Source organism: Gasterosteus aculeatus, chromosome 20 (assembly GCF_964276395.1).
Source record: "Gasterosteus aculeatus chromosome 20, fGasAcu3.hap1.1, whole genome shotgun sequence".
In the NCBI taxonomy this organism is placed as follows: Eukaryota; Metazoa; Chordata; class Actinopteri; order Perciformes; family Gasterosteidae; genus Gasterosteus; species Gasterosteus aculeatus.
In genome coordinates this window covers 10,013,541-10,027,818 of record NC_135707.1, presented here as the reverse complement: position 1 = coordinate 10,027,818, position 14,278 = coordinate 10,013,541, and the positions used below count along the sequence as shown (strand labels likewise).

The following is a 14,278-nucleotide window of genomic DNA, read 5'->3' as shown; positions in this document are numbered from 1 at the left end:
AAGCAAATTAAGCAAAGGGAACACTCAGCTGAATCTCATTTAAAAGCCTTCTTTTTGTGGATTCCTAACTGGTTAAACTGGGTTAAATTAGAGAAGAAACATGGAACATACACGCCCACAATGCCTAGATGTAGCTTCAGGGGCTGTACATTTACCTATTAAATCTCCTGACGGAATGCTGATACTCTAATAGACCGATTGTGGTACATGTGGCTTTGGTTTGCATTGGGAAACTTAACGAACGACGTACACAAAAAATGTGCACTAAGCGCAGAGCGGTTTACGAGGCTCATTCCCTGAACCTCCCTTGCTGTTCCCTGTGCGTCAGGATGGGACTGTGATTGTGCACACGGTTCGACGAGGCGAGTTCCTGCGCACGCTGCGGCCTCCCGGTGAAAGCTGTGTGCCTGCTAAAATCTCCCAGCTCCAGGTGGGCATGGAGGGCCACATTGTGGTACAGACCTCGCTGGAGGAAGGCGCTTATAGAAAGGTACTTCAATACGTACGACACGGTGCATAGACAAAACACACGCAATCAAACAAGTTGCGTCATTACAGAAACACTGCTTATTCCTGCAGGGCAAGTACTCCATTCATGTTTACTCGGTAAACGGCGGCCTGCTGTCCTCCTTCACCGTGGAGGAGAAGGTGACCGCTGTCCACCTTGTGTCCGAACACATCATCCTCGGGACCGTGGAGGGCAGCCTCCACATACGAGACCTGTGCAGGTAAAGACGTACATAGCGAACGTAGGGTGCCGTTGCGTGCGGCATTCGTGGTATTTTTGTGTCTTAAACGTTCTTCATTCTCTCTTCCCTGACTGACAGTCTGAAGGCTGCGGTAGCGCCCCTGGCCTTGAAGGTTCCTGTGAGGAGTGTGTCCGTCACCAAAGAGTGCAGCCACATCCTAGTGGGACTTGAGGACGGGAAGCTAATTGTGGTGGGGGCAGGGAAGCCAGAAGAGGTGAGAAGCAAGACTTCAAGTGATTGGGGAGGCAGTGTGTGTGTTTGAGGAGAAAAGGGGACAGGGGGAGGGGGAGGGGGGGACACACGATCGGTGCTTGTTGAAAACCAGGTTTTTCAAATGGTAATTGAGCGTCTTCAGCCTGACGTCCCCGTTCTAGCCTTCAAGTGAAGATTGACTCGCTTCTGCTTCCTGTTCTCAGGTTCGCTCAGGACAACTCACCAAACGCATTTGGGGTTCAACGCGCCGGATCTCTCAGGTGTCTTCAGGTGGAACAGAGTATAATCCCACGGGGAACGCTGGTCAATGAGATGAGCAACGCCGGAGGACTCTGACGATGGCAGATACCTGCGCCACCAAGAATCAACAACGCCTTTGTTCCCGTCACAAGCGGAGAAACGATCCTCCTCAGCCACTGATTCTCTGAGAGAACCACTATACACTGTGCACTTTTTTAAATTCTTAAATGGTTTTATATTGTATTGTGTATTTCATCTACTGTTGTGTACTGTTTTTGATCAGCATCATTCCAAAGAGTGGCCTTCGTGTTTGTGTGGATGAGCTTAGTGTTGTGAACTGCTGTTGACCAGTGAGTCACATTTTGTGGGTGTGACTCATGCAGCATCAGACACAAAGAGAAGCGAGGATGTGAACTATCCAGAACTCCGTGTTTTTAACTTCTTCTTTTGTCGGAGGAACAGCTGTCATCCCTGTACTTTGTCTTAAACCCATTGTCTTAGCAATGGCACCTTTAAAAAAACAAAAAACTCCTGAAAACTTGAAACTGCTGTATGTGTTGCTTGAGATTTCCACATTGCAATACTGGTATAAAGCACATGGGGGTTGACTTAGCGAAAGAAACGTTCAGGGGCCCAACTGGTCACTAAAGTGGACCAATGCTGTTGCGGTCGAGGCCGAGATTTGATGATCCTCTCTGAAGTGCACTGACAACATCTCGCCTCTATGCGTTGTAAAACTGTTACAATTAAAGCAATAACGGCTTTAATGCTCAACTATGTGAACCATATTCACTTCTTTTTTTATCACAACTGTGGAGCTTGGATGCAATGAAGATGTTGTGCCTTCTTATTTCTTAAACAAAATGGAGTGAAGACTGTGACAAAGTTTTATTTTACTTCATCGTTCATCAACTTTATCCACGTTTAATTAATCAGAAAGTGCCTTTTTAGCTTGTGTCTTGAGCCATTTACGAACACTGAATTCCAATCATCTATTTCCATGTGAGATCACTATGTCAGACTGTACCCCCTGCTGATTTGGTTTAAACACACCTAATGCTCCATACGACTCGGATGTGGATGAAGTGTTCTTAATGAACATAAATGGTCGGCTGGGAGAACACACACTTGCCTGGACTTGTATTGTACTGTTTTATGAACACAGCGATGACTGTGAAACCTGTGAGCATACAGTAAGTCTGTGAGTGAGTTGCAGAGGAATTCACTTCCCGCCAGCTTCTTTTATGTGGTTGTGTGGTTTCTTTGTTTTACGGCGTCATGGCGGTATGGAGATAAAAGGACCTATTTGGGAGAATGCAGCACCCATAACGTGGTGCAAACAGACAAATGACACAGTCTTTGCAAGTGGAGTATGTGTTTAAATTTCTTCATGACGTTCAGGCTGTTTAAAATAACACTTTATTCAAACTGTACGCGATGCGATTAGATGAGACATTCTGTGAATATAAAGAATTGTTTGCATAAGCAGATCCAGCAAACACTTCATCATTTGTTATTGTGCACAGTGCTGTTAATTCATCACGCTGCTCCAGTTTACACTTGTTTTATTAATATTTCACTTCTTTGGGCAGAAAAGGTTGGTGGTTTTATAAGTCAAGCATTGTCTTAAAAACAATTACGGTCCTCTATCGAAACAATAAATTGAAGTTGTGGTCTTTTTTGTATGTTTAGATTCAAAGTGATCCTACAATAAAACCCTTAAAAGAAGGTCAGCGCCGCCTTGAATTGTTGAAGATGTTGAAAATAAACAGCCTGCGGCGACTCATGACAGTGGGGGTCGTGATTTGCCTGCGCGCCTGTCTGTCTAAGCCCCCAATGCTCCTTCTTGGAATTGTCCTAATTTGACCAATAATTGTGACTGCACACTTTAAACTCAGGAATTCTCTGTCTCCTGTGAAGCGCTGCCCATGTCCCGAGGATGATCGCCCACCCACTCAAAATGAGCCCTGGTTCTTGTTTGTGAACCACAGCAGGAAGGAAATGGATCCGCTGCCACGACCAGGATCATCCGGCTCCTCGAACTGTAATCCCGGCCTCACGTGTGTCTGTGGCGTCAAACTCTGTTAAGAGTTGAAAAGGTCACGGTGAGCAACGGCACATTGACTTGAAGAGCAGACTTTGATCTCTTGGTGGGCCGAACATCCTGTCGGCCTCCCCATAAACACCTCCGGGGGACACAATTCAGTGGGGTGAGGCGGGCGGGCGGGTGATAAAATCGACCTGAAGACCTCTAGTCAAATACGAAGCACAGAGCAGTGAATGAGGGAAGCGGAGTGGGAGGGACGCAGTCGCTCTGATGTGTCTCCATTAACAATGGTGGGAGGGGTTGACACCTCGCTCTTGCTTATTGGCAGTATCTCCATCCGACCTCCGCGGACCCGGGAGCAGACTGAGGGAGGGGGGGGGCGTCATGAATTGCTGCAATTTTGGTGTTATTCAAGTAGTTCCTGCCAAGAGCCGCAGCAACCCTAAAACAGTCCTCCGTCAACGACCTCCCCCCCCCCATCTCTCTTTCTGCCCCTGGACAGCAAAAGCATGTTGGTTTTTTTTGTAGCAGCCTTATTCACCCGTGTCTGACCACAAAGAGACTCAGGCCTCAGATAAAGAGTCTGTGGCCCCGCAGCCACATGATGTAGACAAGTACAGAATGAAGAAAGGAGACGAGCGGTTTATTTGAAGGAAATGCTTTTTTTAAAATAGCGATACAGTTAATACAACATATATGTTGCCAATAACAAAAGTATCAATAATTCAAAGCAGGACAGATGAAGGAAAATAGCTGCATTCGAATACAATATATGTATTTTTTTTAAGTAAAAAGACATAAACAAACAAAAGTTTTGTTTTGGAAACGTGGTGGAAACATGTAAAAAAGAAAAAACATTAATAATGAATTAATAAATAATAGACCAAATCTACCTGGCATAGTGGCCCTTGGTACAGTTCATTGGTGAAAAAGGGTTTTGTCTCAGAATGAAACACTTGTGTCAAATGTTAGTGTGGATGGTACATAAGCTATTTACTATTAAGGGAGTGTAAACTGACAAGACAAGAGTTATTTTTCTCTGTGTTTATGAAAGAGGAAAACCAGGATTCCATGTGACTGAAGTAAGGCTTGGAGTTTAGAACAGGAACCTCCTGTCTGTCTCCTCTCGTCCCGCAGCAGGCTTTGAAGTGCAAGTAGTTCTGTGTCTGAGAGATCCCTCCATTTGTTTTCCTCTGAAGTCCTGGCCCCCCCTGGGATGCATTCACTAGAATTTACAAGGTGTGTAATTTACCCTGCGTTGGTTTTCTAATCTTTTGAATTGCTGAGATCAAACATATGCTTCTTTTTCAGAGCATCTTGTTTGATTCACAGCTGTCTTTTGTTCCTGATAACAACTGATCACAGCTCTATGCAAGTTTCTCTATAGGATTGTAAAAGGGCGACATGTCAAAGAGCTCAATTTAATGGGGGTTCTGCTTGGATCTGCATGTAAGAGTATATTCACTATGAAGAATGACTGTAGGTGAGAGGATAACCTATAATTCTATATGAACACACATTTTAAATGGTGGAAGAAGTAGCCAGACCTTTTTACTCAAGTAGAGGAATTACTTTGTTTCACATACAAGCAACGCATTTAAAATGCTACTTGAGAAAAATAACAAAACGATTAGCATTCAAATATACTAAATGTACCATTACTGATCATGTATAATACTCCATTTCAGAATAATCTAGTTACATTATTAGAAAAATAATATTTACATGAAATACTTTATGTAATGCCTGGTATGATGATCATTGAAAAATAGAGTCCAATTGATTTGTTGATTTAGTGTATATATTTAAACATAGTGGAGGGATGACTTTTGCCTGCTAATTGTAATGGAGAGAAGTAGCGTACATGTAAAATACTTAAGGTTTTACTTAAGTGCTAAACTTAAACACTTAAACCCGGCTCTGTCAGCAAACGTATGCCATATTACGATGATCCAAAGTGTTACATATCAACTAACAAAAAAACACAACAAAACAAATAATCACGCAGAGACTAAATACAATTGTTATTTTTGAAAAGAAGCAGTATAAAAAGCATTTTAAAATGCATTGATGGTTTGTATTTGACTTTATATCTGAGTTTTTAGATCTTTAAATACGTTAAATAAAGGTATGACATTGAAAAAAACTAATTTAGTCAGTGAATTGAAATTCCAGCAAATAAATATTATTTAAGGTAAGTAGCCTATTATGAGGAACATACCTTAAGTATCAAATGTAATAGTACTGCAGCAAATGGTCAATGTTTATGGTAGCGATACATGCGTGTCTAAGTTTTATTTTCATTCAAGTGAGATAATATGTTCATATATTTATTTATTCCCGTTGCAGGTATGAGACCATGTCATCCATGTGACTACACACATCACCCGCACACATTGACGATGTTAGACTCGCAGTTCTTCCATGAGCTTCATTGCTGCCTCCACCAGCGCGTCGCAGGGATGCAGCCAATCCCGAAGAGCCTTTTGAAAGATGAGGAGGTGGGAGGAGAAAAGGCCCAGCGGAGCTTCCAGGAGCTTTTCTTCCTGCCTCATCTGTTGCAAAGCTGCGGGTAGAGGTGGCCGACCGTGTGCATCCTGCCCGCCTGCCGAAACAGAAGAAACTTTGTGTGACTTTTGCACGCTATCGGCAGGGAGAAGCGAATGGGAGAATCCAGGGATCGGACAGCCGGCGCGCTGGAGCCGCTTCCTCGTGCGTAAAAGAACTTCCGACCCACCGGAGTATGAGCGGACCTCCCCAGTGTGCGCAACCAGATTCAGAGAAGTGGACGTTTTGATGACATCTTTTCGGCGATTGTTGAAGGTTGCCGACAAAAAAAATAAATAACGAAACCAAAACTTTATATTGAGGAGGATTTTGGAGACCGCCGACATGAGACCGTTTATCCTCTGCGTTCTTCTGCTGATAAAAGTAAGCGATTGTTAAGTACTGCTATACTAACACACACACACACACACACACACACACACACACACACACACACACACACACACACACACACACATCTCCACTTCTCTGCAGCTTTTCTAATCCGTAGAGGGTCATTTCTCACTCCTATCCTCGTAGCGTCGAATTAGCAGCCATTGCTTAAGTTCCGTCTGGCACCACGTCTGAAAATGTGTTTTTTCAGTGTTACACACAAAGCCACATTTCATTAAAACCGTCTCACCAGGCCCCTGTTGGTGACTATACTGTCATAGTTGGCAAATATCAGTGGAAAGGGTACTGCACGTCTTTTAAAGGCTCTTATGACTCAACACAAGTCAAGTCAAACTATTGCTTGTTTTGCGTGCCCGCTGCACATCTGGCTCATTAAGACCTTCACAAAACGTGCCGGAAGTAGGTGCAGACTCGAGGCGAGAATGAGCTAAACGATTCTGAGGGACAAAACAAAGGATTAGCCAAGATTATGCATCTACACGGAGAAAGAAATGGTGTTTTATCAACAATTATAGTTTTAGTGGCGTTTGATTGCATATTGCTAAAAGAGGATCATTGTTTGCCTCTGCAGTTGCAGACAATAATATGACACACATCTGCCACAAAATGCCCCTGGGGCTTGTGGTCCTGCATAGGCACGCTCCTCAGACTCAAACACTTTTGTTAGATCAAAGTACTCAAGAAGATGTTTATCTCTCTCTCTCATTAAAAGGGTGTGACATCAAAAAAGTCTGTTTTTTAAATCTAAAATGCAGGTTCTCATATTACAAAGTTGTTTGAAGTCTGTTTCTATAGTCCACTGAAAAGTATTAATGCTGGCAAAGGATTTTTCCTCCATGGATGATTTAGTGCAGGAGTCGATTGTTTCCTACAATATGTGAGCACAGTCTTAACGAATGACTCCTAAGGTCACGTTTCATGTAGTTTACTCTACACGTTGCCAAGTTATTTGCTATTGCTGGTGGAAATCTGGCCTAGCTATCAGTATAGGCAGAGTTTGGATATCCGGAGCAAAGCAATTATTATTACAATTTCCTCCAAGTCTGTGGTGTGTGTGTGTGTGTGTGTGTGTGCGTGTGTGTGCGTGTGTGTGTGAGGGGGGAGTAGTTTCGTTTATTGCCACAGTCATTTCCATTTCCATGGACTAGTTAAGCAGATATCAATGGGTGCCAGACTTTAGGACAATTTGCACATTTAAACTGCCTCTTAACTGTGGTGTGTGTGGAAAATCAGTAGATTAAAGGTCGACATCTCACTGTGTGCGGACTCACTTGATTGAGGATCATACGTTTTGGGGTGAGCTTCCTGTCTGAAAATAAGAAAGAAAGCCACGTCCTTTAATGCGTCCCTTATGCTCCCTGTACACTAATGACAGTAATCATGGGAAAGGGGGTGCAGCTTCATGAACTTTCCCTCGGCTCAGGCTGTCTCTCCGTTGAAAGGCCTCTGTCTGTTTCCGTCGCAGCCAGATTGTGGAGGCTCATTTGGGTCGTTTGCCTCACAGGGAGAGACCATCTCTTTGTGTGTTTATTTTCACAGAGATTAGATTAACTGGAAAGTGTAGCCTGAACGCTTCAAGAGTGGCCTCACTTCAAAAGGCAACGTAAATGTGTCGGTGTAAAACGAAGTGTGTGTGTGTGTGTGTGTGTGTGTGATCCGCGATGACTGAGTGACTCCGGCAGCCGTGGGGTTGAGACCCCATTGAAAGCTGTGAGTGGTGCTGCTCGGTGGGCCGTTCGTTCTCACTGGGGAATCCCTTCAGATGTCAGCCATTTACCTAAATGGAAAAAGCAACTGCAGCCCCCCCCCCACACCCCCACCCTAAGACTGAATACTCTTAGGTAAATAAATCTTAGCTTGAAAATTGGATACAAAAGCATGGAAGGATATTGTTGATTTATGTCCCACTAAAGTAAAACTAACACCTCCTCAAAGTTTGATTTTGTCCCCCAAAAAAAGCATCCAAGTATGAGGCAGATTTATTGCTAATTATGTCTAATGATCTTTTTGTTTAAAATCACACTGTGGAAACTTTTAAGATTCCGTACAGTATCAGATGTCAAATTGCACACTTGCATATCTTCCTACACCAACACAAATTGAGTGGCATCCTAAGTCTTGCACAGCGTATGCAGTAGATAATGACTCAGTCATACCTCTACTGAGTAGATCACTGTTCCCACTCGTCTCCAGTGGGGCACGGACTAAATATTTCCCTGCAGAGCGGGCACCAGCGGCTGTTAAAGGCCTTTGGCAGTTCCTGCGCACCGGGCAGCCTCACGGAGCTGCACCAGCCCTCTCACACCCGCCGCTGTCAAAGGACACAAATCCAAGCTGGAGGTAAAAGCTAAACAGAGCCACTGTCACCAAATATTTATGAAAGCATGGATCGAGGGCTAGAAGGTTAGCTTGTGTTAGCGGGGGAGCTCCATCAGTCCCGAGGGAAGAGGACCAACCAGATACCAGGAAGTCCAGACTCACGGTCACGGTCTGCTTAGTCCAAACATCTCGCCGGGTCCCTGCCTGCTGGATCCTACCACCCTGACACCCGAACATCTCCGATCTGGGTTCTGTGGCTGCTGCTCGCATATCATCTTCTAAGTGCTGCAGTAAATCTGGCTTTTGTTATTGGAACGAGGCAATCAAGCTCCGTTTCAAAGCTGTTTTCTCCTGTAGTATCGGCATGGAACATTTCAGTGTTTTACAACTGGGGGCACGGTTTGTTTGTGTGTGTGTGTGTGTGTGTGTGTGTGTGTTTCTGGTGGGCTTTTTGTCGGCCTCTACAGGTCCACACACGTTGCCTGTGTTTGTTGGCAGACTTCAGAGACAAAGAGAGACAACCGCAGGTTGTTTAGCTGTTACTTTTCCCCGTGGCCGCAGGTTAGTTGTCAGACGTCTGTTTGCCCTCGTTAGCCCCCCCGGGACAGACGAGGCCGATCTCCCCTAAAACGCGTGCGTGTTTAAGATGCCGTTGTGTCGAGCGCGTTAGCGAAATCATGACCTACGTATAGACACACCTGCAACTTCAAAGGAGCCTTCTCCGCCATGCAGACACTCGCATGTTGGGCCGCCTTCGTTAACTGAAACCCTTGCCTGGGGGCTGAAACAGTCTCCTTTATGTTTCCCCCCTCGCGCCCCTTTATGATGTCAACACACAGACTGTATTCACACACACACACACGGTTGCACCATGTCACTCATAATGATTTGGAACGAGTGGGAGGGCGGAAACTCTTTTTACTTCTTCCTTCCTCCTGAGTGTGTTTTTTTCTTCCCCCCTTTATGTCTTATTCTTTCCACTGGTCTAAAGCCATCTGATTAAAGCCAGCCACTCCTGACAGGCACCAGCCCTGCTGCACAGGCCGCTAGGAATGTCTGATCTATCCCTCATGTCATAACTCAAGCCCGGGCTCTCCATTACCCACTTGAGATAAGGACTCAGAGCACTTTCAGGGTGAAAGCTGAAGCCGATGGAAAAAGGCCATTTTCAGTTTGCCCAGTTTCCCGTTTCCTCCAACGCACGGGGGGCAGAATGAGTTTGTTAAATTTGTTTAGGTGGTCTGCCTTGTCGATCTAACTGTCATTTGTTTACTGCAGGTGACTCCTGGAGAGGCCTGTGCCAGTGGCCAGCTCACTGAATCGGGCCAGTGTTGCAGTCTGTGTCCCGCTGGCTTCGAAATGAAGGTGGATTGTGGGAAAGAGGACACTAAGTGCACACAATGCCCAAAGGGTGAGCTATTAAGATCTAATGTTACTGCGCCAATGTGGAATATGTTTTACCTGCCGTGTCATTATCTCTCCGGCTGTTGAGCCTCATGTGTTCCAAAAACAGACTTAAAGGGCAGCACTTATCATCATTGCAGCCGAAATCTGCGCGAGAAAGACAGCTTCCCCAGACTGACGCTGATTTCTTTATCTGTCTCCCAGGAACGTTTTCCTCATCCGAAGGTCTCGGCCCTTGCCTCCCGTGTGCTAAGTGCCCACGCAGTGTTCCCACGGTGGCCTCTTGCTCTGCCACGCAAGACACACAATGTGAATGTGACGACGGCTATTTCTTTTTGGGCAGGCACGCCCTGTGTCTGCCGTGCTCCAAATGCACACCCGGTGAGGGTGTTACTCGGGAGTGTGGTCCACACGGAGACACGCGCTGCGAGGTCTGTGGTCCGGGAACGTTTTCTGAGGAGCGTTTCAGCACCAAACCCTGCCAGGCCTGCACCCAGTGCTCTGATAGCGAGGTGGAAATCCGACACTGCATGCCCAACGCTGACGCACTGTGCATGGGTGAGTTGTGACAAGTACATTGAGTTTGAAAGTCTGTTAACGTGTTTTTCTTATTGTCAGCGAATCCAATTGAAAAGTATTCTTTGTAGCCAAAACCTAATAAAGTTTATGCATTAGTGCCATAGGCTTCCTTTGTTGTTCAAAAACGACATGGGCACCGGTTTAATTAAATGAATTCTACAGCCAGTGTCCTGCGGCTCTAAATTCTTACCAGCACCAACTGTTGTCCAATTGTCCCCCTCGAACACTTTAGTCCTGTTTGAGTAATGTTTGCTAATAACTGCTGTTTGAGTAAATGAAATACACTTCATAGAAAGGAAATTGGATATTTGCAACCATTAAAAAAAGTAGGAAAGCATTGGCGTTGGAATGTAAAGAAATAATAAAAAATAAATAAAAAAATGGACTTAGCCCTTGTTGGTTTTGATTATTTAATAGACTTTTCCATACGTAGTGCTTGGCTCATCCCTCAAAGATCTAATGCAGGGAAAGGCAGCAATAGTTAAAGATGAAACGATGAAAAGAATGAGCCGAGGGGGGAAGGAGTGCGAAGGTCTGAGAAAATACAAGGACATGTGGTCAACATCTGCATCCACTCCTCATCTGAACTCTCTGGGCTGAGAAACATGAGCAGCGAAAAGAAACAGCCCACTAAAGTGCTGTAGTCCAATTGGTGTGTTCTTGATAGGCCTCTGGGTTAACTGGCCCCAAGAACCTGAAGGCCAAGGGGGGCTACTGACCCTTGCAACTAGCCCCACCCCCTCCCCCCAAATGGCTACACTCGCTCTCCAGGAGTAAGGTCGCCTTTACACACACTGCGTCCACGTGTCATGACCCTTTGACCCCTGAGAGCTCAGCACAGTACCGTGTAGTGTTTGATCCTAAAATAGTCCGACTGCAGGGGGGGGGGGACGAGGCTGGAAACCGGGACAATGAAAGGTTTTAAAACCCCAGGGGACCGGGATGGCTTCTGTGGAATTATTTCAGGCCCTAATTCATGCAGCCCAAATGTGTGCTGGTGTGCAGATGCAATAACGCGATTCCTTACGTGTCTCAACAGATAGGAAGCTGCACATTCTGTCTCCAACTCTGGGTGGGTCTGATGCTCCTCGCCTGCCAGGTGTTGGGGAAGGGGAGACCAGCTCTGTCCCCGGAACGCCCAGGTTTACACCGCCGGATGACGGGGGCAGCAACCACATTCTGGCCTACGTGTCTGTTCTGGCTGCCGTGGTGCTGGGTCTGATTTTCTATGTGGCTTATAAATGGTGGGTTTTCACTAAGCACGGGTCCTTAAATGGATGTAATGGGGATAATAAAAAAATTGGCTTTGTGATGGAGAAAAAAACTCAGCCTGCGTAGCTTTACTGACGTTATTTTCTTGGTTCTTCTCAGCTGGAGATCGTGTCAACAGAAGAGGGCTCTTTCTAAGGCCCGTGCAGCTGAGCTGGGGGCGTCTCCGGAAGGGGAAAAGCTCCAAAGTGACAGTGGTGTATTTCTGGACTCTCAGAGCCTACAGGAGAACCAGCCCAGCAAAGGTGAGGCAGACGCAGGCCTTTTAATGGGAAGGATTTGGACAGGACAGTCGGTGGAAGGAACGTACAAAGAAAAGTAGCAACGGGGAAAGAGGAAAAGCATAAAAGACAGAGTCGCTAGTGAAGATGGATTCAAATAATGCAGCCTTTAAAAGCAAATTGTTATTTGAATTAAAATATTGCTTTTTGAAATTATTTGTGAGGAAATAACCTTTTAGTAAATAAATATTGAATTTAAACATAGCTTTGTATCCCAGATGGATAATAAAATTCTATTCACACTTATGCAATTTTAAATCTCTAATGTACCTTTAAACCTGCGTTTTTATCATACCCGTGCATACTGAATACTATGATCCTCATGAAAAATCTGCTTGTAACTTATTTTTTTAAGTGCATGCTCAATTTGTTTGGTGTTTCACTAGGTACGAAGAGGGACAGCAAACAGGACAACCGTTTGTACATCAACCTGCCCCCCCACAGACAGGAGGAGGTGGAGCGCCTCCTGCAGGAGGGAGGGGGCCGGGGGTGGAGGCAGCTGGGCGCTGCGCTGGGCTATGAGCCCGAGCAGCTGGACCTGTTTGGGCGTGGAGAAGCTCCTGCTCACACACTCCTCTCCAACTGGGCCCCGAAAGAAGGTTCCACTCTGGGCCTGCTGTGGTCTGCACTGGCCCGCATTGAGAGGCCGGACGTGGTGACGGCTATTAACTGCCCCACGCAGGGTGTTTCTTTGGTCTGAAGAATGAAACCAACGCATGACACCAACAGACTGAAGTGGAGAACTTCCATGGCAATGAAAAGAATGGAACTGCGAACACTATTAACAACCACAGTCGGACGGTCCCACCAATGGACTACGGTGGCTTTGTTGGACACTTGTGATTCAGTTTTTACTGAGAGAACAAAACATATTCTTGTCCTTTCTCTGCCCCAGTTTATGTCTCCATTTGATTTTACGATAAGTTCAACTGCATGAACGAATCTCCTGCAATGTGTGTGTGTTATGGCTAATGAGCAGATCACCGTCTTAGCAGTGGCAATGACCCTGTTGGTTTTGGTTCTTCTTTTCTGCTCAAGTCACTACTTTACACCGAGGATTTATATTCTGCACCAGGGACGTTTCAAATATCGTTAGAAGACACAAAAATATATTAAAACCCTCTTCTCTTTCTCTTCCCAAATATCATCTTTGATTGTAAATATCTTAAATACTGATTGTTTAAAAAGTAATGAGTACGATAACTGAATGAAAGGAATAGACTATTCTCCTTGCATTCATATTACACAGCTCCATTTTTATCACCTTTTCATAATAGACACGAAATCCAAAGACACTGCAAACATCAATGCTTGTGGCCTGAGTCATCTTGCCTTTGTATTTATTTCAACACCCTTAGAATAAAACTTTTTCTATGAGGACTGGGACATTTGCTGTGTGTTAGTTACACAATGTGATGACCTCAGATGGTTTGACTTTTTTTTATAACGCCATGTATGGTTTTGTGTATATATTACTTTATTTTTTGTCTTAATGTGTTTTTGTATGAGTTTTATTCATATAATAAATAACTTTGATAAGTCGGTGCTCTTTTGTTGTACCAGAAAGACTGGAGGTTATACTTCCTAATGCTGTAAAATAAGTGTGTATTTGTATTACACTACATGTCATAGTTTGTTGTGGTGTAATTGTAGAGTAACGTTATGACTAGAAAAGACTAAGTCTGCTTTAATAAAGCGATGTCTAAGTAATAATGATTAAAATAGCTGAAACTAATGGATCAACTGAAATAGTTACCTTAAAGTTTAAATAGTTAATTTAATGGACCGAGCTGGCTGAAATGAATGAATACATACAATACTTAAAAGTAAATAAACAGTTCTAACATGTATAGTAAAGGAATTTGTTCAAACTAATGGGAGGTGAGCTTTGTGAGCTTGTTAAATTTTTGGACAAATGGAGACTTTTTCATGCCTTTTGTGTTTAAAGAGAGACATCCTTTTCCCACCAAATGGCAATAACTGTTTATAATGAAAATTACTGGACCAAAACCTCAAACCTGTAAACACTCACGGCACACTTTAAGACCGCACTGATGAATTCCACAGTGAGGAAGTCGGAACATTCTAGTTAATCCTTATCAAGGGGTCCAGTGTTTAAGATCATTTCCCATCAATAACCCTGCGGTAATTCTGCCGCAGCTATTTGATCTTTTGAGGGTGAAATGATAACAACTTCATCAAAAACAAGTTTAATC

The 14,278-nt window shown here is 44.5% G+C and overlaps 2 protein-coding genes across 7 annotated transcripts in view; both read left to right on the top strand.

Moving 5' to 3' along the window:
• nbeal2 (neurobeachin-like 2) overlaps positions 1 to 2,927 on the top strand; it is a 29,309-nt gene extending 26,382 nt beyond the window's left edge. For all 6 annotated transcript variants that reach the window (XM_078095092.1, XM_078095091.1, XM_040165213.2 and 3 more), the window contains 4 exons: positions 329 to 490; positions 580 to 728; positions 828 to 963; positions 1,166 to 2,927. In XM_078095092.1, coding sequence (XP_077951218.1) covers positions 329 to 490; positions 580 to 728; positions 828 to 963; positions 1,166 to 1,273 — 555 coding nt within the window. In that variant the 3' untranslated portion in view covers positions 1,274 to 2,927. The remainder of the gene's footprint in view (positions 1 to 328; positions 491 to 579; positions 729 to 827; positions 964 to 1,165) is intronic.
• Positions 2,928 to 5,736: 2,809 nt separating this feature from the next.
• On the top strand, positions 5,737 to 13,601 carry nradd (neurotrophin receptor associated death domain). The gene is made up of 6 exons (XM_040166364.2): positions 5,737 to 6,180; positions 9,808 to 9,940; positions 10,138 to 10,491; positions 11,552 to 11,756; positions 11,884 to 12,026; positions 12,449 to 13,601. Exons 1-6 carry the CDS (start codon positions 6,142 to 6,144, stop codon positions 12,760 to 12,762), a joined length of 1,188 nt encoding a protein of 395 aa, XP_040022298.1. The 5' UTR covers positions 5,737 to 6,141; the 3' UTR covers positions 12,763 to 13,601.
• The last annotated feature ends 677 nt before the right edge of the window (positions 13,602 to 14,278 follow it).

Bases quoted from the DNA above. Each gene is read 5' to 3' on its own strand.
- nradd (XM_040166364.2), top strand. From the start codon at position 6,142: ATGAGACCGTTTATCCTCTGCGTTCTTCTGCTGATAAAA. The intron at 6,181-9,807 runs GTAAGCGATTGT...TGTTTACTGCAG, and splicing joins GCGTTCTTCTGCTGATAAAA to GTGACTCCTGGAGAGGCCTG. The intron at 11,757-11,883 runs GTGGGTTTTCAC...GGTTCTTCTCAG, and splicing joins TTCTATGTGGCTTATAAATG to CTGGAGATCGTGTCAACAGA.